Below are 26,279 nucleotides of genomic sequence, written 5' to 3'. Positions count from 1 at the left end.
AGCATTTAAACTAGTTATATATGGCCCAAATATTCCACCTGCTTTATGTTCAAACCAACTGCATCTGAACTTTCACACCTACCCTGCAATGTTCTTCGAAAAAATAAGCAAATGCATCATCAAAATCTCAAAGTTATGAGTTTATGCTTGATTAGTTGAAAAAAATGTGAATAAATAAGCATTACATTTAACAGAATAACCAGAATGCTAAAGTGGCTTTTTCTCTTTCCTTCTATGGACAGAATAAAATGGAACTAACTGACCAAGATCCATATCTTTGATTCTCAATGGAGATAGAACACCATTTAATCTGTCCATGTAGATAAACTGCTAATAATATATGTGGTGTTATGGGCTGTGATGAGCTGTGCGTTGTGGTGGAGAGAGGTGAGGCAAACAGAGGTGAAGCCAGACCGGAAGGGCCAGATCGGAAGTCGGCGACATGTGGTCGAAGGCTAGCATTTGGGGTGAGTCAGAAAACAGAGAGGTTACGAGAAAGACGTGTTCTGATCAGGAGCGAACGTGTACTCCGCTGCGGTCGACAAGGTAAGGTCCAACGTTTCATTCTGTCCTTTTGCTTCTTGTTGTCTTTTTTCCTCTATCACACCACAAGCTATTTCGGCCCATAAGAAAAAAAAAAAAAAAAATTATGAGTGTAGTCCGGATTTCTAGTGATATAATTAAACCGTTTTGCGGCAACACGGACGTGGTCGCATGGCTAAAAAAGATGAAGCTGGTCGCGAAGCTCCAGGGGATATGCGACTTGGCAAATTTTCTACCGCTCTACTTAGATGGTCCGGCGTTGGCGCTATTTTTAGAGATGGAAGAGAGGGACCAAGTTAGCGCGGAGAAAATAGAAATCCGCTTGATGGAGGCCTTCGCAGAAGGAATGTTTGAGGCGTACGCTCGCCTGGGGAGAGCGAAGTGGACCGGCGAACAGGTCGGCGTGTTTGCTAACGAACTTAGGAGATTGACTAGACTGGCGGGGTACGAGGGAGAATCGCTGGATCGAACAGTAAAGTTGGCGTTTGTAACTGGGTTTCCTGACCACCTGTCGGTCGAATTGCAGAAACTGCCGGACGTGAACGCCATGCCCATGGCGGATATAATAACGAGGGCTCGTATGTTAGTTTCGTGTTGTAGATCGACACCGTTGGTAGCAGCGGCGACAGCAAAAAGTGGCCGACCAAGGAGTAGCATAGAGGGGTCGAACAAGGAACGTGTGCGACCGTTCAAAGGACAGTGTTTCCGGTGTCAGGGCCCGCACATGGTGCGAGACTGCAAGTTACCCAAGCCTGAGGTCATTTGCTACCGTTGTCGAGAAACGGGACATTTAGCCAGCGAATGTCTGCAGGGAAACGGTTTAAGGGAGACTACTGCGCCAGTGGTCTCCCCTTCGGATCAATAAAGGCGCAATTTTTTCTACCCGTTGTTGATGTGCTAGTGGATGGGAAGATGTCGCGTGCCCTCGTGGACACAGGCTGTACAACGACCCTGATGACTCCGGGAGTGGTAGAGACGTGGAGTGGAGAAAGCAGTGTGAGGGTAGTCGACGGAAGAGAGGTACGCTGTGAAGGCATTACCGACGTGCAGATTGAGGTGCAGGGAGCAAAGCTGACGCTGCAAGCAATTGTAGTTGGCCACTTGGTGGATGAGATTGACGTGGTGATGGGGATGGATGCAATCACCCGTTTAGGAGGTGTCACTGTCAACGAGGCCGGTGTGAGTTTCGGGGTCGCGGGGAAACCATGTATGGCGACGCCGTGCATTGGTGAGAACCACGAAGAAAACTATGCCATGCACACTATTGAAGACCAGGATTTTCGTGCCGCCTTCGATGGCCAGAGGTGGACAGTAGAGTGGCACTGGAGGGGAGAGCCCCCGATGTTAAAAAATAAAGTGGGCTGCTACCAGCATACTTTAAAAGGAGATGCCAGAAGCGAGTTCGAGGGGGAGGTGGAGCGGTGGATTAAGGAGGGCATATTGATCCCTTGGGAAGAAGAAGGAGAGAGCGGAGTCCTGCCGCTGATGGTGGTGGTACAGCCCACGAAGCATAACGTCAGACCAGTGCTTGACTTCCGAGAGCTGAATGACCACATATCATGTCATACGGGCGGCGAGGCCACAGATGTCTGCGGGGACACCTTGCGAGAATGGAGGCAGATGACAGGGGCCTCCACGATCGTCGATTTGAAGTCGGCATACCTGCAGGTGCATGTGGCTGAGAGACTGTGGAAGCATCAGCTTGTCAGGTATAAGGGCCGGACATACTGTTTGACCAGGCTGGGGTTTGGGCTAAATCCAGCGCCAAAAATTATGGCAACAATTCTCAAGGCCATCCTGGGAAAGGTGGACAGAGTAAAAAGGGCCACCAATTCGTACATCGATGACATCCTTGTGGATGAAACCATAATGCGAGCAACGGAGGTCATAGGCCACCTGAAGAAGTTCGGACTGGTCGCCAAGCCACCAGAGGCTATGGAGGGAGGCGCTGCACTGGGCCTCAAGCTACGGAGAGACAAGGCGTTTCGGCGTGGGAACGAGATCCCTGAACTGGGCACCAGCATGAGTAGACGGGAACTGTTCTCGGTGTGCGGGAAGCTGGTGGGACATTACCCGGTTGCAGGATGGCTTCGGACAGCATGTAGCTTCATCAAGAGACGAGTCGAAGGAGCAAAGTGGAATGACAGAGTTGGGGAGAAAACGACCGACATGATGCAGGAAGTCTTGGTCAGAGTGAGAGCAGAGGATCCAGTGAGGGGCAGTTGGTATGTTCCCAAATCAAGGAGTCGGATCGTTTGGTGTGACGCCAGTAGCATCGCAATAGGAGTTGTCTTGGAAATGGGAGGCACCATGGTGGAAGATGCAGCCTGGCTCAGGAAGATGGATGACTGCTACCATATCAACGTGGCGGAGTTGGATGCCGTGCTGGAGGGGGTGAACCTGGCCTTGAAGTGGGGGCTGTGCACCATCGAAATTAGAACCGATTCGGCCACTGTGCTTGGTTGGGTGACGGCAGTCATCACCAATGAGCGGAGGGTGTGAACCAAAGGGGCTGCGGAGATGCTGGTAAAGCGCCGATTGGGAATATTGCGGGAGCTAACCGCTGAGTTCGATCTGGAGCTGAGAGTAATTTTTGTGCCTTCCGAAAAGAACAGGGCAGACGTCCTAACCAGGGTAAAGCAAGCTTGGTTGCAGGTGCCAGAGGATGCGGAGCAGGCTGTGGCTGCAGTATGCTGTCTGAGTGACTCGGAGTTGAGGAGACTGCATACCATGCATCACATGGGAGTGGACAGGACATTGTTCCTAGCCAGGAAAGTTGACTCCGAGGTAACGAGGCGGAGCGTGCAGAGAGTGGTTAGCAGCTATGACAGGTGCCAGTCTATTGACCCTGCTCCGGGCGTACATGAGGCGGGAAGTATTCCGGTGGCCCACAACTGGAAACGACTGGCAGTGGACGTACCTCTCAATGGTTGACTGCGGACCGGGGCGGATGGCCATATGGAGGGAGATGAAGACGGGGACTGCAGAGGAAATCGCAGGAGTATTAAATGGGATATTCCTGAAACGAGGCCCCGTGGATGAGCTGCTGCTGGATAATGGCACTGCATTTCGCTCGGAGGTGCTGAAAGAAATGCTTGACGGGTGGCAGGTCAGCCGCTTCTTCAGGGCGGCATACCGGCCAAGTGGAAATGGAGTGGTGGAAAGGCATCATCGTACCATCAAGACCATGGCAGAGAGGGGCCACATTTCGCCAATCGAGGCCGTATTTTGGTACAATATGTCGCCCAGGTCAGGACAGGCTGAGGAGTCAGTGCCACACAGGGCAATATTCAGGTACGAGTGGAGGCACCCATGTATTGCATCAATGCGACTCCGGGGAGAAGAAGAGCACACCTTCGTGCAGATCGGGGAAGAAGTTTGGGTAAAACCCCCAAATGCACGGTGCACATCACAATGGGGGAAAAGAACTATAACCTCCATCAATTCAAAGAACAACGTCTCAGTCGATGGTATGCCATGCCATGTTTTGGATGTGCGGAAGATTGTCAGTGCTTCAGAGGATGGAACCAGCTGCAGTGGGCAGGATGATGAAGACAGCAGCAGTAGGCTAGATGATGAAGGCAGCGCGCCAGGAACTCAGGCCAGTCCCGGGGTCGCACAGCGACCACAGAGGGAGCGGTACCCTCCTCCCTGGTTGGCTGATTATGAAACCAATTAAGGTAGTTCGGGAGCGAGGAGTGAGTGGGAGAGCCGGTTGAATGATCTATAGATCAGGGGGGCATGTGGTGTTATGGGCTGTGATGAGCTGTGTGTTGTGGTGGAGAGAGGTGAGGCAAACAGAGGTGAAACCAGACCAGAAGGGCCAGACCGGAAGGGTCAGATCAGAAGTCGGCGACACGCGGTTGAAGGCTAGCACGTGGGGTGAGTCAGAAAACAGAGAGGTTACGAGAAAGACGTGTTCTGATCAGGAGCGATCATGTACTCCGCTGCGGTCGACAAGGTAAGGTCCAACGTTTCATTCTGTCCTTTTGCTTCTTGTTGTCTTTTTTCCTCCATCACACCACAATATATAATCATTAAATGTATAGATTGAATCTATATCTGAACATTTACAAATGGGAGATATTCTACATGTTTATATAAGTATATACAGATATATCATGAATTAATTACATTAATATTAGTATTAATATTTATATTCATAAAATGTAATTCCTATATCGTATTGAAACATGTGTAACACAGAATTAAAATGGTACCACATATTCCAGTTTTTGTATTAATAATCACTAAAAATAACAAGTTTGCTCAGCAAGTAGCTTGATTTATATAAATAGCACTTTGTTGATGATTTTATTCATATTGATTAATCTTGCACAAAACTATATTTAGTACCATTCATGTACTTTTTTGGTTTTCTTCTTAGTTTTTTGAATGCTGAATCTTGTGTCTGGAGACAAGTAGCACACATAGTCTTTGTCAATCCTCTAAGACTAGTGAGATTCATGCTATCAATGTTTCTCTTCACCCATTGAAAATCAATGCTGGCATTAAAGATATGAGGAAAGAGGAAGTTCCAGATGGTTGACGTTCTGGGGAAGGACTAGGTGCGAAATGCTAGCATGGAGCCTGGGTGGATTAGACACTATAAGAGTAACAAGAGAAGGAAAGATGAATTGACCAGGAATACCTAAGAGATGATGGTATGAGCCCAACTACTTCCAAAGAAGAAAAGTTATTATAGCGGCAGGGAAGAAGATAGAGAGAAAAAATAGTGTGCCTATAGGCAAGAGTTTGGAACATGTCTATGAGTAAATTTGTGTCTCTCAAGTTGGCTGGCACTTTTTTGGATGTGGTGGAAAATGTGTCAATCAACAGCACCATTCTAGATGTGGAACAATACTCCATTGAAAGCATCACCAGAGCTTTGTAAAATATCAATAATTGTTTGGAGTTAAAGTATCTTCAGGTCCTGAAGATACGAGCTACTTGTTGACATGTGGTCTTACCTGAATATAAGTATGTATTTTTATCAGAAGACCTCTTTGATTGTAGTGAGGGCTAAAATTTAGAATAATTGTGTGTGCTCTACCTGAATTGTTGCTTATTTTTAAAGCAAGGTGCTTTCTTGATATTTTCTTCATATGAATATTTGTAGGGTTTTTTCCTCTTCAAAGAAATAAGCTTGGTCTTTTCCTCATATGAGAATGCTTTCAAGATCTTCATTTATTGGGCTGTTATAGGTTTGGTGAATGAAGTCTAAGTTGCAAGCAGATGATACTTGGTTGGGGAAGGTGAGGAGAGAACAAAAGGTTGTATCACCTATGTAAGAGTGGGTGATCATTCGTGCATGGAAAGAGAAAAGTGGGGGACAAAATTGAACCCTGGTGCACACTGGAAGCAATAGAGTAAAGAACAGAAAGAGCTCTTTCAACACTCAGTGCAACATTGAGACTCTAGCCTTGTGTCAATGTCAGAAATTAGTATTAAAATAAAAATAGGGTGGTGAGTGACTGAAATGGTAGAGTGATGGATTAAATGTCTTGTGGTATTTAATAATATGCCTTTCCGTCTGAGTTCAAACCCTACCAGGATTTTTCTGGGCTTGATAATATAAATATTAATCAAGTTTTGAGGTTGATATCTATAACTGACTGTTCTCTCCACCTCCCATCCTTCATCCTCCTAAAAATTGTAGCCTTGTGCAAACATTAGAAATTATTATATCAAATATTAGAAATAATTTATTACTCTCACAGTCAGTTGAATCACTGGCAAATACTAGAAAAGAATATGCTTTGCTAAGGAAGCCTAGCACAATTGAAACATTACCAAAGTTGCACCGTGTGGAGGTGCATAGCTTAGTGGTTAGGGTGTTGGACTCATGATCATAAGATTGTGGTTTCAGTTCCCAGACCAGCAACAAACACAATATGTTCTTGAGGCAAAACACTTCATTTCACATTGTTCCAGTTCACTCAGCTGGCAAAAATAAGTAATCCTGTGATGAACTGGTGTCCTGTCCTGTCCAGGTGGGGAATTTATACACCATGGAAAACAGGAAACCAGCTTAGGAGTTGGCATGACTCAAGAAAGTAACTTTATCTTTACCTAAAGTTGCACTGTACATACCAAAGATGAGATGGAATTAACATTAGTCTTTTAGCTAATGTTTTATCTCGTCACTGCATGCATGATTCATATTTTAGTTAAACCTTTTGATACCAATCCACCTGAGACTGCTTTTGGTTTTATGATACAAACGTTTTGTTTTAAATGACTTACATCAAAATCTTCCATCAAAATTTTATATCAATTTATGTCCCAAACACCAACTTAATAATGATAAGGTTATTTTATTACATTCTTCATTATTTTTTAACAGAATGAAATTAAGGCAAAATATTTCAATAGAATTATATGGTTGCAATATTAGCAACATGCCAGAGTAATCCCATATTAAAGAATTTATATTTTAATTAGAATTTCTGTTAAAAATTTAAAGAATTAGATCATGACCTTTCAGTGGGCCTGCTTTAGCATAATATATGCAACAGTATATATATAAAGTTACAGATATTTTATCACCTCTTCAGAGTCTTGATAATATTGAAAACTAATTGAAACACACAATCAGTATACTCATTAGAAAGTTATTAGAAATAATAGAAAGTGTTAAATCTTTGGACTGGTTACTTTTTATCCTTGATCAATTGATTATCTGGGTCTGTTATCACTCTTCCCACCTCTCTCTCTCTCTTTCTTAACACAGATTTTAACTAATTTCAGTATAAGTATATTATAGCTGTAAAAAGGTTTGAACCCAAAGCAACAGTATCTATATTCTGTCACAAGTATTCTAAATGTCAAAAACACAATAAAAAATATCTCAACTGACCTGAACAAGGTGGATATTTGAAAGAAACTGACTGGTTATGCTTGCTCCACATGTGATAAGGACCACAAGCATAAATACTGGGTCCAGGTAATACTAATTTATGACTAGCATCATTACATTTCGGCTCACACAGCAGTGAATCATTTTCTTTCCAGCAATGTTGTGTACCTTGATATGGATCACTTGGTTTTTTACATTCAAATTCTGTTGAATAAAGTAAAAATTAAAATATTGTTCAACAGCTAATTATGAAGCAGAAGAAAATTTTGAAATAAAGAATATGCAAATACAAACCTTTTAAATGATAATGAAGTTTAATTTGAGAAAACATCTATTTATTATACTTTATTCTTGTAATAGGTTTGCAAGATCCTGGATGTGAATTCATGTGTTGAAACAAATCCTGATGTCTTGGGAGGGTCATTACATCAATAATAACAACACACACACACTGATTCAATGCCACCTCTATATTCATCATCATCATCATTTAATGTCCATTGTCCATGCTCGCATGAGTTGGATGGTTTGACCAGGGTTGGCAAGTTGGAAGGCTGCACAAGACTCCAGCCTGATTTGGTATGGTTTCTACGGCTAGATGCCCTTGCTAACGTCAATACCTAGCCAATATCTAACTAACTAATTGATTGTTTGATTAAGCAGGCTTGGTTAGGATAATGAACCATGTGTCTTCCCTGAGCAGACCCTACAAAATAAAGAAACAAGCACAAGACTTTATGCACTGTATGTAGTTCTCTAGTTATGACCATAGAGGTAGGCTTAGAGTGTACATGTGGTGGCTAAGAAGAAATTAAATAATATCGTAAGGATGCCAGTAGAACCTGCCCTAGATACTAGGGCAAACAATGGAACAGAATACAGTACTTATGCATTGAAAAATATATCTTTTTACTTGTAATATATATATATATATATATATATATATATATATATATATATATATATATATATATATATATATATATATATAATGTATATATACTGTGCAAAACATGTCTATATGTACTGTACTTACGGTGGTTAAAAATTCTGAAGGTGCACACAGCTGATGAATTGTATTGATCAAATCCAATGTAGATCACAGTATAGTCACCCCAATCAAAATTGGTAACTGAAAGTATAAATAAAATGGGCTATGTTTAGCAATGTTTAATGTAGTGTTAATATAGGTGGGTGACACAAAGATTGTGTGGTGGTAGGTCTAATATTCTTAGTGTTGTGGTGGTGGTAGCTGTGGTACCAGTGGTGGTAGTGGGTAGTTGTAGTAGTGGTGGTAATGGCGTTGATGGTGACAGTAGCAACAGTGGCAATGGGGATGTTGATCTTAATGATATCAGTGTTATGATGATAATGGCTGTAATGATGATAGTGGAGATGGTGGTGGTGGTTGTGCTGCTGGTGCTGGTGTGGTGGAGATGCTTCACAGTATCTATTCCATATCTGTATGTTCTGAGTTCAAATACTAGTTGCTCTCACCAAAACAGAAAAAGTAAATAAACGATATTTGTTCTGGTTCGTAATGTTTTAATGTTCTTAGAGTTCACTTTGTTGTAAACAGTTGGGTGGTTTTGGTCTCTGGTTCAAGGATAATTTCTTCCCTTCTTTCCACCAGTCTCCAAGACCCTGCAAAAAATATAAGGCCATGGGCACTGCCCTTCCTTCTCTGACATTTTTAACTTGTTTTAATGTCCACTTTTTCGTTACTGTATGAGTTAGGTAGAATTCCTTGAGACAGAATTTCTAAGGCCAGATACCTTCCTTGTCACCAGCCTTCATCTATTTCAAACAAGGTAATATTCTCCCATTGTCCTCCACATTTTCATGGAAAATTGAAAATAAATTACACTACTTATATAATATTGCTGCTCATGACTCAAGAAAGAAGACGAGTATTACAGCAAGAATGAGTACTGTGCATAGCAGAAACATCCGACCCAGAGTCACAAAATCTGATTCAACAAAACTTGTGCCATGGTGTGGGAGTTTTGTCATCTACCTCAGTGAGTGGCCCTTGGCATCTATGGTGTCACAGTGGAAGGGGACAAAACACCCACAAAGCTGCTTCTCCATACGATGAGAAATCAATTCTTGCATTGTCAGCAGACAAATGTTTGCCCAAAATATGTGACATTGCTGCTTATTCGTGACTATCACAGTGTCAAGATGAGACAGTCACACATTCATACACACACACACACTTATATACACACACTGACATACATGCACACAAGCATAAATTTATACAATGGGTTTCCATAGTCAGCTGGTGATATAGTTAAATACACATGCTCCAATGCCAAGCATTGAGACTGAACCTGAAACCACCTGGCTAAAAGCAAACTTCTTAATCACACATACAAAAAAAAAATCTTAGTTTTCCATGAAATGTGTTATTACCAAACAGAAAATAATTAAAAGAATTATAAATATTAAGCATACCTTCTGGTTCATAATTAAAAACAACTCTGTCAACATCTTTAAACTCTGGTTTGCTCCACTTCAGAGTACTCCAGGGCATAGATATATACAGCTTGTCAGAGGGGCATTTAATCACAGTTGGCAATGATACTGCAAATAGAAGTGAGATTTATTTTGTTTAATCTATTTTTAATCTTTTGTTCTGAATGTAATGTACAAAATAGATAGAAATTGTCAAAAGCATCACATTGTAATCATCATTCAACTCTATCTGTCTACCTATCTATCTATCTACCAGTCTGTCTCTGTGTGTATTTCTCTCTCTCTATATATATATCAATCACCCACTACTGCTCTTGCAGCCTGAGGTGCCACCTAGGTACCACAACACCACTGTCTATCACCTTGGAGATACCTTACTTAATTCTCCCTCTCTCTCCCAAATGTGAAGACTCCTATGCAAAAACCTCTTGTCCAGCTCCACCCCTTGTATTTTAACCTCCATCTAGCATACAAAGGCAACATCTTCCTTCCCTGGGTTTTGTTGACTTACAAGCTACATGATTTCAATAGTGCTAATGGCATGTAAAAAGCACCCAAATACACACAGTAAAGTGATTAGTATTTGGAAAGGCATCCAGAAGACACTGGAGTACGATGCAATCCTAGACTAATTGAACCTTTACCAAACTATTCAACCAACGTCAGCATGGAAAATAGATACTAAGTGATGTTGATGATGATAATATGTATGTATGTCTGTTTGTCTCTGTGTATACACATATCTGTATATAGATATACATGTTATATATATATATCCATATACGTGTGTAGATATATACATGGGATATATACATACATATATATATTAATAATAATCATAATAACAATAATAATCATAATAATAAGGATCTAGTTTTTTCATTTGCAAAATATGCATTTTTTAAAAGGAAGTAAAAAATTTGAAAATAGGCTATAATAATGTAGCCTTTCAGTTTCATTGCTTTGAAGGTATTATGTTGTGGAGAAAAAAAAATTGAAGAAAAAGTTACTGAGGTTTAAAAATCGAAAAAAACTGAGTATTTTTAGTCAATAGCAAGACAGAAATTTTCTGCGTTTAGCGGAGCGTTGTCAACTTTGAGGCTGTACTCTGTGAAATTTATAGTTTAGCATCTGACCTGTTCATTGTAGGTTTCTAAACAAACAGAAATACCTAATAAAATCAACATGTATCATCTTACTATTTCTTTTATCTAGTCATTGTATGTTATTATCGTTTTTTAAAATTTGTTATATCAATATATTTGTCTGTACGTGTTTACTTTATGTGTACTTCAGTATTATGTATACTTGCCATGTATTTATGTACATCATTAATATATATGTGCGTGTGTGTGTGTGTGTGTGTGGGTGTAAACTATGGTAAGACTAAGGATCTAGTTTTTTTCATTTATAAAATATGCATTTTTTAAAAGGAAGTAAAAATCTGAAAATTGGCTATAATAATGTAGTCTTCTAGTCTCATTGCTTTGAAGGTATTATGTTGTGAAGAAAAAAAGTTACAGAGGTATAGAAATCAAAAAACGTATATTTATAGCCAATGGCGAGACAAATTTTCTGCGTTTAGCGAAGCGGTGTCAACTTTGAGGTTGTGCCCTGTGAAATTTGTAGTTTAGCATCTGACCTGTTCATTGTAGGTTTCTAAACAAACAGAAATACCTAATAAAATCAACATGTATCATCTTACTATTTCTTTTGTCTCTTCATTATGTGCGTCTGTCTCCAAAACTCCAAAGTCGAGTAACGTTTTCATGCTTGGATTTGTAAACTACGATAAGAATAACACTGGTCAACAAAGAGTTTGTCCTAAGGAAAAGAATATCTGCATTTTATATGATTTTGCATGCAGAATTCAGAAATAACGTCAAATTATCTATATCACCCACAGTTTCTCTGTTCCACGGGCTAATTGACATTTTTATTAATAGAGTTAATCTAGTGAAATCATAAATCCAGCTATCTGAGTCAACGAGTCCCCAAAATATATGAAATGAAAAATATGTAAAAATACTAACACAGAAAAAGCATAGAAAAATACTAACACACAGAAGCACAGCTGCACAGACAACAGTGAACCACAACACAATGTGAGGCTGTCATGGTAACAAGCTTCTAATGACACACTGTCTGTTGATTGGCTAAAATTACCCAAATTTTCCAAATTTAATTCCAAATAACATCAGTTTCTTTAATTTACGGGATAAAGTAATTGGTTGATCGTAATCAATATTCAGAGTTGCATTGATACACAAAATTGAAAGCAATCTGAGCAAAATTAAGTGGGGCTCATTTTGCGAATGAGAAAGACCAAAACCAATAAGCAGCACAACCTCAAATGATGTCAGTTTAAAATTCCTTCTCCCTTTTTTTTTATCTTCAAATATTCCTACGTAGCTACTCTAATGAAAAGACGGCTTAGCCATGAGGCTAGCAGCCCAACTCCAAAGAAAGTCAGTTAAGAATTCCTTCTCCCTGTTTTCATTTTTTTTTTTTTGTTTATCTTCAAATATTCCTAAATAGCTACACCAAAGAAAGTCAGTTAATGATTCTTTTCCCTCTTTGCTTGTTTTTTTTTTAATCTTCAAATATTCCTACCTAGGTACTCTAATGAAAAGACAGCTTTGCCTGAGGCTAGCAGCACAACACCAAAGAATGTCAGTTTAATATTCTTTCTCCCTTTTTCAATTTTTGTTTATCTTAGAATATTCCTATGAGTCTATGCCAAAGAAAGTCTTCTCCCTCTCTTTTGTTGTTTATCTTCAAATATTCCTACCTAGCTACTCTAATCAAAAGATGGCTTTTCCATGTGGCTAGCAGTACAACGCCAAAGAAAGTCAGTTTAAAATTTCTTCTCTTTTTTGTTTACTTAATCTTCAAATATTCCTAATTAGCTATGCCAAAAAAGTCAGTTAAAACAATTCTTCTCCCTCTTTTCTTTGTGTTTTTTTTATCTTCTTTAAAGATTCCTACCTAGCTATGCTAATGAAAAGACTACTTTGCCATGAGGCTAGCAGTACAATGCCAAAGAAAGTCAGTTTAAGATTTCCTCAGCCTTTTTTCAATTTAGTTTTTTTTACTGTTTATCTTCAAATATTCCTACCTAGCTACTCTAATGGAAAGTTGGCTTTGCCGTGAGGCTAGCAGTACAACGCCAAAAAAAGTCAGTTTAAAAATTTTCCTGCTTTTTTTTTTTCATTTTCATATTTTTTTTCTTTTGTTTACCTTCATATATTCCTACGTAGCTACGCCAAAGAAAGTCAGTTAAAAAATTTCTTCTCCCTCTTTTTTTTTCTGGTCTTCAAATATTCCTACGTACGTAATCTAATGAAATGACGGCTTTGCCATTAGGCTAGCAGCACAACACCAAAGAAACTTAATTTAAAATTTCTTCGCCCTCTTTTGGGCTTTTTTGTTTATCAATGTTTATCTTCAAGTATTCCTACCTTGCTACTCCAAGGAAAAGATGACTTAGCCATGAGGCTAGCAGCACAGCACCAAAGAACATCAGTTTAAAATTTCTTTTCTTTTCTTTTTTTGCTTACCTTCAAATCTTCCTATGCCAAAGAAAGTCACTTGAAAATTATCTCCCTCTTTTCTTTCTTTCTTTTTTTTTTTGTTTATCTTCAAATATTCCTACATAGCTACGCCAAAGAAAGTCAGTTAAAGATTTCTTCATCTTGTTTTTTTTTTGTTTACCTTCTCATGTTCTTAACTAGGTACTCTAATGAAAAGACGGCTTTGCCATGAGGCTAGCAGCACAACACCAGTCAGTTTAATATTCCCCCCTTTTTTCATTTTCTTTTTTTCTTTTGTTTGTCTTAAAATATTCATACCTAGCTACGCCAAAGAAAGTCAGTTAACAATTTCTTCTCCCTCTTTGCTTTTTTTGTTTATCATTAAATATTCCTACCTAGCTGCTCTGAAGAAAAGACCGTTTTGCCATGAGGCTTGTAGCATACACTTGAGTGAAATTCCTCTCCTCTCTATTATATATATACATATGAACGTAGTAGATAACAGCTAGCCTTTGGCCGCGTTTTGGACCCTGTTGTGTCCACTACTCTGATTGGTTGGTATTGGTGCAATTTATCTCTTTCTCTAGCATGCGCCAATATGCAGCCTTCAAATAAGGTCATGTGTGACAGCCTGTTTTCTACCCAGCTTTGAGGCTACAATTCCTTATAAAACTCATTGTCTCAATGTCATTCAGTTCCAGACCTTTTAAGGTCTGGCCATTGACCACACAAGACACCACCAGTTCCAGCAACACCACAACAGCAGCCACATGGGACTCACTAACTTCGTCCAACAGCATTCGGCCATCTCCATCTCTGTCGCCACCATTCGTCCTAACGTCAACATCTCTCTACATACACATCTCAACAAGCAACTCGCTCTGGTTACAACACTGCACTGTTCGTGAATTACTTCACCATGGATCAACAGCAAGTATACAATCTGCAAGAACTCCTGTACCAAATGACCCAGGCAGCAGCATCTCAGCCACAACTTCATGTACGACATGTACCACAACCGGCTCGGCATCATCGCCGCGACTATCATGTACAATTGACTACGAACTGGTATTTATAATTTTTGTGTCTATGAACTTACTCCTCACTTCGATGGCTACAGACTCTTTCACAGTCTCTTCTTCATCGCCATCCTTATATGTTCTTAACATGCATACGTCTATGCCTACACACACACGCATACATACTACTCTTATGTTGGCCTGTCTATTATTCTGTATATATGACGCACACACAATCACACATGTTAACATATCAATAACTCTTCTCTTAAACATTCTACCCGGTTGTGTCTCTTATTTCCCTCTGACACATATATGCATTGTTCTATTTATATTTATTGTATCGACCGTGTGATGTACTAAGGAGCCATTCTTATCACCTCACTTTGCACAGATGTCACAAATCGGCAACCTGTTCCAGATCCTCAAGACTACAGAAACAATTATAATGGAAGGAGATACTCCACAGGTATCTCAACCTTCATGCCCATTATAGGGTTTTAGCACAATGCCAAATAACGTCGGTTTAAAATTTCGACCTCATGTTTATCTTAAATATTCCTACATAGCTGTGCCAAAGAAAGTCAGTTAAAGATTCTTCTCCCCCTTTGTTTTTTTGTTTATCTTCTTCAAATATTCTTACCTAGGCATTGTAATGAAAAGACGGCTTTATGATGAAGCTAGCAGTACAATGCCAAAGACAGTCAGATAAAAATTTCTTCTCTCTCTCTTCATTTCTTCTTTTTTTGTTTCCTTATCTTAAAATATTCCTACCAATCTACGCCAAAGAAAGTCAGTTTAAAATTTCCTCTCTAATGAAAAGATGGCTTTGCGATTGAGGCTGGCGGCACAGCACCAGAGAATGTCAGTTTAATATACCTTCTCCCTTAAAAAAATTTTTTTTATTTGTTTATCTTAAAATATTCCTGCCTAACTATGCCAAAGAAAGTCGGTTACAAATTTCTTCTCCACTTTGCTTTTTTTGGTTATGTTCTTCAAATATTCCTACCTATCTTCTCTCATGAAAAGACTGCTTTGCCATGAGGCTAGTAGCACAACGTCAAAGAAAGTCAAAGATTCTTCTCCTTCTTTGCCTGTTTTTTTTTTGTTTATCTTCAAATATTCCTACCTAATTACTCTAATGAAAAGACGGCTTTGCCATGAAGCTAGCAGCACAATACCAAAGAAATCAGTTTAAAATTTCTTCACCCTCTTTTGAGTTTAAAAAAAAAAAAATTTTTTATCTTTAACTATTCCTACCTAGCTTTACCAAAATATATCAGTTGAAAGGTAATCTTCAAGTTTAAGGGGATAAAAAAAATAAATAAAAATATTCAAGGGAAGTAACTGAACGTCTTACCAGTATTCTCCGTACATCACTGTTTATAAATAAATCACACACGTGATTTGATTAACGTTAGGGTGTGATTTATTTATAAACAGCTAAAAGAAAACGGATAATACTGGTAAGTTGTTCAGTTATTTCCCTTGAATATTTTTATTTTTTTTATCCCCCTAAACTTGAAGATTACCCAGTTGAAAATATCTTTTCCCTGTTTTTTTTTATTTTGGCTTTTTGTTCAAGTATTCCTACCTAGCTACTCTATTGAAAAGACGGCTTTGCCATGAGGCTAGCAGCACAAGCCAAAGAAAGTCTTTTCAATTTATTATTTTTTTGCTTATCTTAAAATATTCCTACCAATCTACGCCAAAAGAAAGTCAGTTAAAAATTTCTTCTTCCGCTTTTCATTTTTCTTTTTTTTTGTTTATCATTTTAAATCATTGACATTTGGACCTGGTGAACAGAGATTTTATACAGGGTTCAAAATAGTAGACAAGAAGAAACTCAATGAATGGGTCAGGAAGATAAATATCACTGGTGATATCAGGACTGACATCACAGACTCCAACAATCTGATAAATGTAATCTCGATCTTTGTAGCTCGGAAGTTAGGTTTGAATGCCCAAGGTAAATGTCAACATAACCTAAAGGAACCATGGTGGAAAAGGAGAATAATGCAGTCTATTAACGGGACCAGAAAAAAATATTTTGGAACAGTGAGAGAAATATGTTGAGCTAGAGAAGAAGTGTAGAGTGAAGAGAAAGGGAATCAATGTTTTGATTGGCGCATTAAAACAGAGGTTGAAAGCTAAAGTGCATAAACTAAAGATATATGAACAGAAAATTGAGCAATATAGAGCTAAGACTTTACAAACAATCAGAAACGAGTCTATCAGGAACCGGATGGGAAAGAAAAGGGTGAAAAAGCCATGCCAGATGCTGAAGAAAGTAAAAGATTCTGGGCAAACATGGTCTCCAGAGAAACAATGCAAAACTGAAGCAGACTGGTTAAAGAAACTCAAGGAGGAGAGTATCAGCAGGAGGATTTGAGAATAACTGAGATGATTGGAGAACAGTGCAGGGGAATTCCTAACTGGAAAGTGCCTGGCCCAGATGGGGTTCAGAGATTTTGGTTTAAAAACTTCACAGGAGAATTGTAAGACAGCTGGACGAAATACTGAGTAGTGACATCCAAGTACCAGCCTGGATGACAAAAAGAAGAATGGTATTATGCCAGAAGGACCCAAGTAAAGTGAATGCAGTTGGAAATTTCTGACCAATATCTTGTTTGCCACTGACATGGAAACTGATGATGGCCATCATATTGAACAACATCTATAAGTACCTAGATGAGAACGACCTACTACCAGTGGAACAAAAGGGATGTAGACGTAAAAGCATAGGAACAAAGGATCAGTTACTAATCGATAAGACTATCCTGGCTGACTGTAAGAAGAGACACAAAATTTTGGCGATGGCATGGGTGGACTACAGGAAAGCATGTGATATGGTTCCACATGTGTGGATTATTAAATGATTTAAACTGCTTAAGGTCTCCCACAATATCCTGAAGTTAATACAAAACTCAATGGCAATGTGGTAAACTGAACTCACAGCATGGGGAGATAAGCTGGGAGAGGTAAATATCACAAGAGGAATCTTTCAAGGGGACAGTCTGTCGCCTCTTCTATTTGTCTGCATACTGCCACTAACCAGCATTTTAAGAAAGTTGTGTGTGGGGTACATGCTAGGCAGAGTGAAAGTAAACAACCTGTGATATATGGATGACCTAAAGCTATTTGCTAAGACTGAGAAAAAAATTGAGAGTTTGACGGCAACTGTGCAGATGATTAGCAAAGATATTGCATGGAATTTTCAAAAGGACGAAAATTAGTAAAAGCCATGGGATCAAGCTGGAAAGTGGTGGAACTATAAAGGAAGTCAGAGAGGAAGGATATAAGTACCTGGGTTTCATTGAAAGAGATAAGATGAAAGAAATGTACAGAAAATGTACATCCACAGTGCAGGATGTGCTCTGAGAAGGGAGAAAGTATAAGCCATATTGTTAGTGAGTGCTGTAATCTCACACAATGTAAATACAAAAGGAGACATGACAATGTGGCCAGATATGTCCACTGGCTGGTGTACAGTAAAGCAAACCTTGAGAGAGCCGAACAATGGTATGAATACAAGCCAGAGGGAGTAATGATAAATGAACATTACAAAATACTCTGCGATCTTAACATACAGTGCAACCAAGTCATAGAGGTGAGATGGCCAGATATTGTGATCATCCATAAAGATGAAAAAGAAGCAAAGATAATAGATGTTGCAATATCAGGTGATTCGAGGGTGAAATGTAAGGAAACAGAAAAGAGTGAGAAATACCAGCTGCTGTGAGATGAGATATGAAAGTTATGGGGCATGAGGAAAGTAATGGTGATACTGGTGGTAATTGGAGCATTGGGAGCAGTTTCGAAGAACTTTGAAAAGCATATTAAAAATATTGGAGCTGCTGTCAGGCTCGAAGTGATCCAGAAGACAGCTTGCATTCTAAGGAAATTATTGTCTCTTTGAGTCACAGGAGAAGGCACTACTTGAAACCTTTGGTAATTTGTTATTGCCTGCTTTCAAGTAAAGATCAACTGGAAATTAAGAACTATCCAAGAGTCTCTCGGAATAACAATAATGATAATAATAGTGGCTTGACAGACAGTACAAACCCCCATTAGACGCAATATCTTCAATACCATGAGACTGGATATTGTGCAACATCTTAAATAATAGTAATAATAACTAGCAGAAAGACTGCCCTCCAGGCAGTTTTCTGCTAGTCATTTGGTAATATTTTCACAGTTGATTTCCAATTCTATGTCTAATTATCTCTTTGTATAATGATACTCACTTGCTTAGTAAATATTGCTTTCAGTATTTTATCACAGTCATGATCTTTTTTAAACAGATATCAAGGTAGTCCAACTACATTTAGTGTGCAAAAAAATAGCAGCGATCACAAGAGATTTTTGAATATCTATAGTGTATCAGATAGTCATAGCAACAAAGGCACTTGATAATTCTTAGATAAAGATGGAAAGGAAATAAGTGATACGTGTATGTGTGTGAGAGAGAGAGAACATTGCAAATAACAAATGAAATTAACATGAAATGACAAAAATCATATAAATAAAAGTTCTTTAAAAACTATCTTGTACTGAATAGTTAAATTTGTGAACTTGAAATATTCAATAATAAAAGGAATGTAAATTTTCCTGAAAACTTCAATTTATAAAAACTCTCACATGCTTAGTAAATATTTCTTTCAGTAATTTATCATGGTTGTAATATATTTCTAATTTAAACAGACTTGAAGGTAACCCAGCTACATTTAGCATGCTAGAAATAGCAGCAATCATATAGTTATTATTGTAAGGCTTATAGTATTCCAAACAGTCATACCAACAAAATCACTTTGTAATTTTTTTTTTTTAAATTATACCTGTATATTAAAAAAATTTTCATTTTATCAAAAATATTCATTTAACAAACTCTGGAAACTGATATTATTCTTGAAATTGTGCCTTGTATCAAAGTTATACAGCTATTTTGTCTAATAGTATTCATTCATTCAATAAATTATTTCTTTACATTACATATATAGAATAAACTGTGAGTTTTGCAAATAGCAAATTAAATCTTGAAATGAATATATATTAAATTATCATTAATGAAAACAGAGGTGAGAGAGAGTGAGAGACTGTTGCAACAAATTACCATTAAACATTAAAGTCTACTCTGCAATGAATGCAGGTTGTGCACTGTTTATCTTGATAGCAGATCACCATCTTGCGCACATGTGGTTGTGATTCATGTCCCTGGTGTACCCTTATCAGACAGGCAGTCATGATGGGTATATTGGGCTTCTGTATGCCAGTGTCACTCTGATGACATGCACTGCCCTCTCACTCCTCGATAATAATAATAATAATAATAATATAAGAATGGAAGTCAACAGGCTATAATGGTGTGTGCGTGTTTATATCTATCTATATATATATATATATATATATATATATATATATATATATATATATATATATATATATATATGGTAGACACTTATTGATTTTGATGTGTGAGCATGAAGTTATTTGTTGCTTACTCATTGAATTGGCATGTGAAGTGGTTGAGTATTCTACAGACACAACTATCTTTTATATAATCCATTGGTAGAATCAACTTGACATTGTGTGTGACAAGACTGGACCATTGAATTACAGGAAAAGTTCATCCAACAAGCTTTCTAACCTCTTTCCATTTACCAAATTTCACCCACAAGACTTTGGGCTACCCACTACTATGATAAAAGCACTTGTCCAAGATGCCACTCAGTGGGATTGAACTTAAAACCATATGTTCTTTCGGTGAGCTTCTTAATCCCTCAGCCAAGCCTACGTCCATGTGTGTGTGAGTAGTTAATTTTGATATAACGAATTTTTGTTCGACCTTCATTACAACAATAATTGACTCATATTTCTTGCAGGTTGAGTGACTATTTTGCTCAAAAACCTATTATGTTTAACCCTTAAACAAGATGCACCCCAGCCACCCCACTGTATATATATCCAAGAACAACATCCATGAACAATGCCAGCAGCAGCCAACCATTGAAGACCAAGTCCAACAGCACAAGTTACTGTGGTTTGGCCACATCTGTAGGATGAGCACTGAAAGTCTACCATGCCAACTTATGCAGTGATAGTGACCCACACACTGGAGAATCCAATGCAGTGCACCAAAGAAGACACGGGCAAAGCAAATTGAGGAAGACCTCAAGTCACAACACCTTGACCTTGGGAATACTTATGCTGGTGCCATGGATCAGAAAGCATGGAATCACCTCATCACCAAAGTCCATCATACAGCAGTACCCACAGTAGCATATTAGATGCCAGAAGGAGAATAACATCAACTGACAGAAAAAAGATTTTTTTCCTTTCAAAGAAATTTCTTCAGCAGGTTTGGTCTCATGGCAGTTGGTACTCTAACCACTCACAGGCATTTTGTTTATATAGAAATTAATGTGCAGAAACATCTTTTAAAATTGTTACTTACTTTTATTTGTTTGTGGACAATTTTTCTTGATCTCACACATATCTGGTTTTATTTCAGAGTAGAAATCCAATAAATAATTTGGCAACATTAGCATATTTTTCACAAGATTGCTCAAAATATTCGATGGTGTTTGGCTTGGGTTTTTCCAAAAATTCTGTAATTCTTCCTTCGATAAAGTTTGGTTGAGAATCCATAAACGACTGATCCGACCAGAGAAATAAGAGGGTTCAATTGCATGTTGTTTTGTGTTTAATTTCCCACCAACAACTAGTAAACCCCTGAAATGTTAATGAAGATAAGTTTTACAAAGTAGTTTTCTGAAACTAGAATTATGTTTAAGTGAAATAATAATACAGGCACTGGCTGTCATGACTTCTGGGCTTAACTGGTTGGCAGTTTTATCATGTACATTTTGCTGCCTTGGTATAAAAGATGGGCTACACCAAATATTCTGCTCAGTACCACAGATTTCCTTGTCAGTTGTATGACCTTAACCAGTTTAGCATGTATGTCCCTTGGTGGCAAATGATATGTGCATCTCTGATCATGAGCAGAAGTTGGGGGAGAGCATCATAGGAATTCTTTGGAGTTTGAATAATTCACCTTTGAAAACATGGGTGTTTCATTTAACATCCTTAAACAACCCTTATTCAGAGACCTTTTGTGTGAAGTGGGCTACTTGACTTGAAGAAAATTCTAATTTGGGCTCCACCTGCAAGGTCATGCTTTATGGTAAAGTCCAAGTCCAAGTCAGTTCCCTCGTTGATACAGTGTATACCTTCAGTGCTGATATCAGAATGGAGTTTGGACTGAGAAAGTGTGGTGTATTAGTATTGAAGAGAGGCAAAATCAAATGTATGGACGGACTAATGATACTGTCGGGGGAGCTTATGAAGCAGATAGAAGAGACAGGCTATAAGTACTTGGGGATTTTGGAAATGGAGAAATTAATGGAGAAAGAAATGACAGAAAAATTTAAGGTGGAGTACTTACATAAACTGAGACTGATCCTTAAATCGAAATTAAATGGACCGTAGATGAACTAAACAAATTAGACAGAAAGACAAGTAAGTTGCTAACTAGATAAGGGTCACCCCACCCAAAAAGTGACACAGACAGACTGTATATACCAAGAAAAAGAGGGGAAAGTGGACTTATTGGATGCAAACATAGCATTAGAGCAGAAGAAAACAACATAGCATGGTATGTAAAAAATGCCACAGAACTGCTATTATTAGTAGGAAGGTCAGGCTTGGGTAGGATGAAAGATTGCAAAGATAAAGCACTATACAAGAAATTGAAAATAGGTGGGTAAAAAAAAAGAATGCATGGTCAATTTCATAGGGATGCTGAAGATAAGACAGACAAAGAAAAAAGATGGCTGTGGATGACTAAAAGTGATTTAAAACTGGAAACGGAGGCTCTAATCTGTGCTGCCCAAGAGCTAGCACTAAGAACAAACTACATAAAATACAGAATAGACAACACAGCAGAAAGTGATAAGTGAAGAATCTGCGGACAAAACGGTGAAACCATATGGCATATTACCAGCCAATGTACGCCACTAGCCTAGGAGGAATATAAGAGATGCCACGACAATATAGCTAGGCTTGTTCATTGGACACTTTGCAACAAGTATGGACTTGACAGAGCAAAAAATTGGTATGACCACAAACCTGAAGGCATTGTCGAAAATAGAAATGCAAAGATTCTATGGGATTTTATAATTCAATGCAACCATGAAATTGAGAATAAGAAGCTGGACATAGTTTTAATTGAGAAAGAAAATAAACTATGCTGGATCATAGACATAACATGCCCAGCTGACAACAAGGTACATGACAAGGAAGAAAGAAAAGTTGAGAGATATGACAGGTTAGCTTGGGAAGTTAAGCAGTTGTGGTCGCTGAAAAAGGTGGCAGTTGTACCAATAATTGTTGGAGCCCTGGGAACAGTGGGCAAAAATCTCAAGAAGTACATGGCAGAAATAGGGGCTGCAATAAAGGTGGAGCACTTGCAGAAAACAGCACTGCTTGGAACTGCTCGAATACTCCAGAAGGTGCTCAAAAAATAGGTGTTACCTACAGTGTCACCTGTTCACTGGTAGTGAACAACTGACACTATAGTATACCTCCAGCATAAGAAGCTGTGCAAAGGCAACAATAATAATAACAATAATTCTTTCTTTCTGCTATAGGCACAAGGTTATAAATTAGAGAAGTGTGTTAGTCAATTTCATCAATCCTAGTTCTCACCTGGGACTTATTTTATCAACTCCCAAAACAAATGAGAGGCAAAACCTTTCGCCTCAAATTGATATCAACATGGAAAATCCTAGATACCAAGAAGGCCCCATTTCATGATTTCAATAGTTTACAAAAAGAAACCGATCCAGTTACTTAATCATTTTTGCTTAAAAGTTTCAGAACCTTTTTCACTTATGCCAGCATAAAAAGAATGGCTACAATAAAAATCAATGACTACTTACAGTGATGGAATTTGTTTTCCATTACCAAGATTTTTTTCTAAAGTTAAGTCTCCATTGTGATAAACCTCGAGGATTCCATTACTATTGCTCCATTGTAGTATCACATGATGCCAGATTCCATTAGTTAAAGATTTCAAGGTAACGGTGTGTGTGTCATCAAACATCTGGAGGGACAGAGTGTTACCATGTAAATGTACCAATTCTTTGGCGCCGAATACTGGATTTACCAAATCACTGAAATAGAAATCCATGTACTTCCGTAAAATGAACCTATAGATTAGTATTATTTCATGATTGACTGGATACTGTTCAAGACCTCTTGTTTACCGTAACAAGAAACACATAAAATGCACACACACACACACACACACACACATATATACATGTGCATTATGTCTGTATGGATATATACATACATACAGCACTGGTGTAGCTATGTGGTAAAAGGCTTGCTTCCCAACCACATGGGTCTGAGTTCAGTCTCACCAAAGCCTTGTGAGTGGATTTGGTAGACAGAAACTGAAAGAAGCCCGTCATGACAGCACCGCATGACTGGCATCCATGCTAGTGGAGCGCTAAGAGCACCATCCAAGCGTGATTGTTGCCAGGGCCACTGACTCCCCCCCCCCCACCGTGCCTGTGGCACGTAAAAAGCACCATTCAAGCATGATCATTACCAGCGTCACCTTACTGACACTTGTGCCAGTGATACATGAAAAACAACATTCTAGCGAGGGCGTTGCCAGTGCTGCTGGACTGGCTCCTGTGCCGGTGACACGTAAAAACACTATTTGAGTGTGGCCATTGCCAGTACCGCCTGACTGGCCCTCATGCCAGTGGCACGTAAAAGCACCCACTACATTCTCACAATGGTTGGCGTTAGGAAGGGCATCTAGCTGTAGAAACTCTGCCAGATCAGATTGGAGCTTGGTGCAGCCATCTGGCTCACCAGTCCGCAGTCAAACCGTCCAACCCATGCCAGCATGGAAAGTGGACGTTAAACGATGATGATCATGATATATATATATATCTACGTATACAGATATATATATGTGTGAGTGTGTGCGTGTGTGTGTTTGTTCCCCCATCATCGCTTGACAACCAATGTTGGTGTATTTATGTCCCTGTAAACTAGCAGTTCAGCAAAAGTGACTGATAGAATAAGTACCAGGCTTACAAAAAATTAGTCCTGGGAGTCGATTTCTTCTACAAAAAAAAATACCTTTTAAGGCAATGCTCCAGCATAGCTGCAGTCAAATGACTGAAACAAGTAAAAGAAATAAAAGAAATACATGATTAAGATGATTGTTTCCCCAAGCATAAGATCTCAGGTTAGGATTTCGGAATCATCAATTCAAGGCTTCATATTCCATAGCCAGGTACATATGGTCATCCTGGACAAAGCAATTCATTACACATTGCTCCAATCTATACAGCTGACAATGTGTTGCACCTGCTGCAAAATGATGCCTCAGAGATTATTAAACCAAGATCTTGCAAATACAAGATGTCAATAGCACCTTACGTTTGCAAGATGTGGCATACAACAAGATGACTGAAAGTTATGCATACATGCATGATGATGGCCATCCACTCATGACTGAAAGCCATTACTGACCTTTAGGAACATTGTGCACTCACAACTACCTTATACTTTACACTTGCAGTTTTGTTGGTGACTAATGAGCCCTGCTCTTGACAAACATACATGACTGCAAATATTGCAGACCAGGCTTTCCCTATTCATTACACTAGCAGTGAATTTTCAAGCAGCATGCTTAAATTCTTCATTGGTATTGATTTTCAAAGGTATTGATTCTCTCTACCCATTTCCTCCATCTGTGGCGATGACAAGCATTGCTCTTCCAAGTCAGCCTCCCGCAATTCACAGGCCTTTCATGAGGACTTTACACAGTCCTTAAATCGCAGTTTTGACTTCTGCTGGGGTTGCTTTCCAATGACAAGTTCTCCATATAGCATCTATTTAGGGATCCTACTATCATTCATTCTAACAAGGTGTCCAGGTCAACATAATCAGTGTTTGTGCACCATCACTTCAATATTCAAGATATTAGCTTTCCTCAGGACCTGTGTATCTGGAGTTTTTAAGGTCCAGCCAACATTCAGAATGTGTCTCAGACATCTCTGATGGAGGCGTTCAAGGACCTTTACATACATACATACATACATACATACATAAGAAAGAGCAAACAATACTTACTTTGATCCATAGAGACATATACTTGTAGCAGATGCCTGTTTCTCATTGTTCATGTCTTCATAGTACTTTATCCAGAAGGTCATGGTCAGCTGATCTTCTATGATATGACTAAACTCATGTGCATTCATTGGTATAAAAAACCCTTTGGGTTTCAGAACTACCAAGTCACTTCCGTAGGGGATATCTATAAGATTATAATTAATTTTGAAATTTTAGTTTGGAGTATTTTCTTTTTGCTACTTCTTTATATATGTGTATATGTTGTGAACAGTGGTGGTGAAGGTGGCGAATTATGTATTTAGGGATGTTAAAAAAATCTCTTGTATCATATTTATTTAGTTAATTAATGTATGCATTTTCCATAAAACCAGAAAGCTATGACAGACTCAGAAAGGTATCTTACAACTTTATGCATAAACATAGAACACAACAAAAAAAAAACATCAATAAAGGAAGAAAAAGAAGAAACAAAGCAACTGTTAAATGTTTCTATTGTGAAATTTTTAAGTAACATCCATGACTTGGAAGATTTTAGTGTTCCTTGATATTGAAGGGTATCTCCAATATCTCAATCTCAATCATACAACTATGTCTAATCCAATTGGAATAGATTTTTGTTCATAATGTCTTCCAAGTTGTTTTAGAATATTTTCCAAAGCTCCTTCATAATTATTGTTTGTT

At 38.6% G+C, this 26,279-nt stretch overlaps 3 protein-coding genes across 7 annotated transcripts in view; 2 read left to right on the top strand and 1 right to left on the bottom strand.

Moving 5' to 3' along the window:
* The window catches only part of LOC106881248 (uncharacterized), a 297,452-nt gene that overhangs the window by 47,555 nt on the left and 223,618 nt on the right, over nt 1–26,279 (bottom strand). For all 5 annotated transcript variants that reach the window (XR_008264114.2, XM_052967796.2, XM_052967797.2 and 2 more), the window contains exons 40-45: nt 25,599–25,782; nt 23,378–23,611; nt 20,890–21,167; nt 9,863–9,991; nt 8,439–8,534; nt 7,403–7,606 (exon numbers count right to left, since the gene is read on the bottom strand). Coding sequence is in view for 4 of the 5 variants with exons in the window: in XM_052967796.2 (XP_052823756.1) it covers nt 7,403–7,606; nt 8,439–8,534; nt 9,863–9,991; nt 20,890–21,167; nt 23,378–23,611; nt 25,599–25,782 (1,125 nt within the window). In the remaining variant the exon portion in view is untranslated. The remainder of the gene's footprint in view (nt 1–7,402; nt 7,607–8,438; nt 8,535–9,862; nt 9,992–20,889; nt 21,168–23,377; nt 23,612–25,598; nt 25,783–26,279) is intronic.
* LOC149135546 (uncharacterized) lies at nt 421–1,408 on the top strand. Its single transcript, XM_089352258.1, has one exon. The coding sequence runs from the start codon at nt 650–652 to the stop codon at nt 1,406–1,408; it is 759 nt and encodes a 252-aa protein (XP_089208384.1). The 5' UTR covers nt 421–649.
* Nucleotides 1,669–5,437, top strand: LOC149135545 (uncharacterized). Its single transcript, XM_089351881.1, has 2 exons — nt 1,669–3,009; nt 5,336–5,437. The coding sequence occupies exons 1-2, from the start codon at nt 1,669–1,671 to the stop codon at nt 5,435–5,437; spliced, it is 1,443 nt and encodes a 480-aa protein (XP_089208007.1).

The sequence above is a fragment of the Octopus bimaculoides genome, chromosome 5 (assembly GCF_046866305.1).
Source record: "Octopus bimaculoides isolate indiv1 chromosome 5, ASM4686630v1, whole genome shotgun sequence".
Lineage (NCBI taxonomy): Eukaryota > Metazoa > Mollusca > Cephalopoda > Octopoda > Octopodidae > Octopus > Octopus bimaculoides.
Note: the sequence above shows the minus strand (reverse complement) of the source record. Positions and strands in the feature narration are given on the sequence as shown.

Excerpts from the sequence above, each read along its gene's own strand:
- LOC149135546 (XM_089352258.1), top strand. The coding sequence starts at position 650 with ATGAGTGTAGTCCGGATTTCTAGTGATATAATTAAACCGTTTTGCGGC.
- LOC149135545 (XM_089351881.1), top strand. The coding sequence starts at position 1,669 with ATGGGGATGGATGCAATCACCCGTTTAGGAGGTGTCACTGTCAACGAG. Across the intron at positions 3,010-5,335 it reads CGGCCACTGTGCTTGGTTGG|TTGGCTGGCACTTTTTTGGA; the intron begins GTGACGGCAGTC and ends GTGTCTCTCAAG.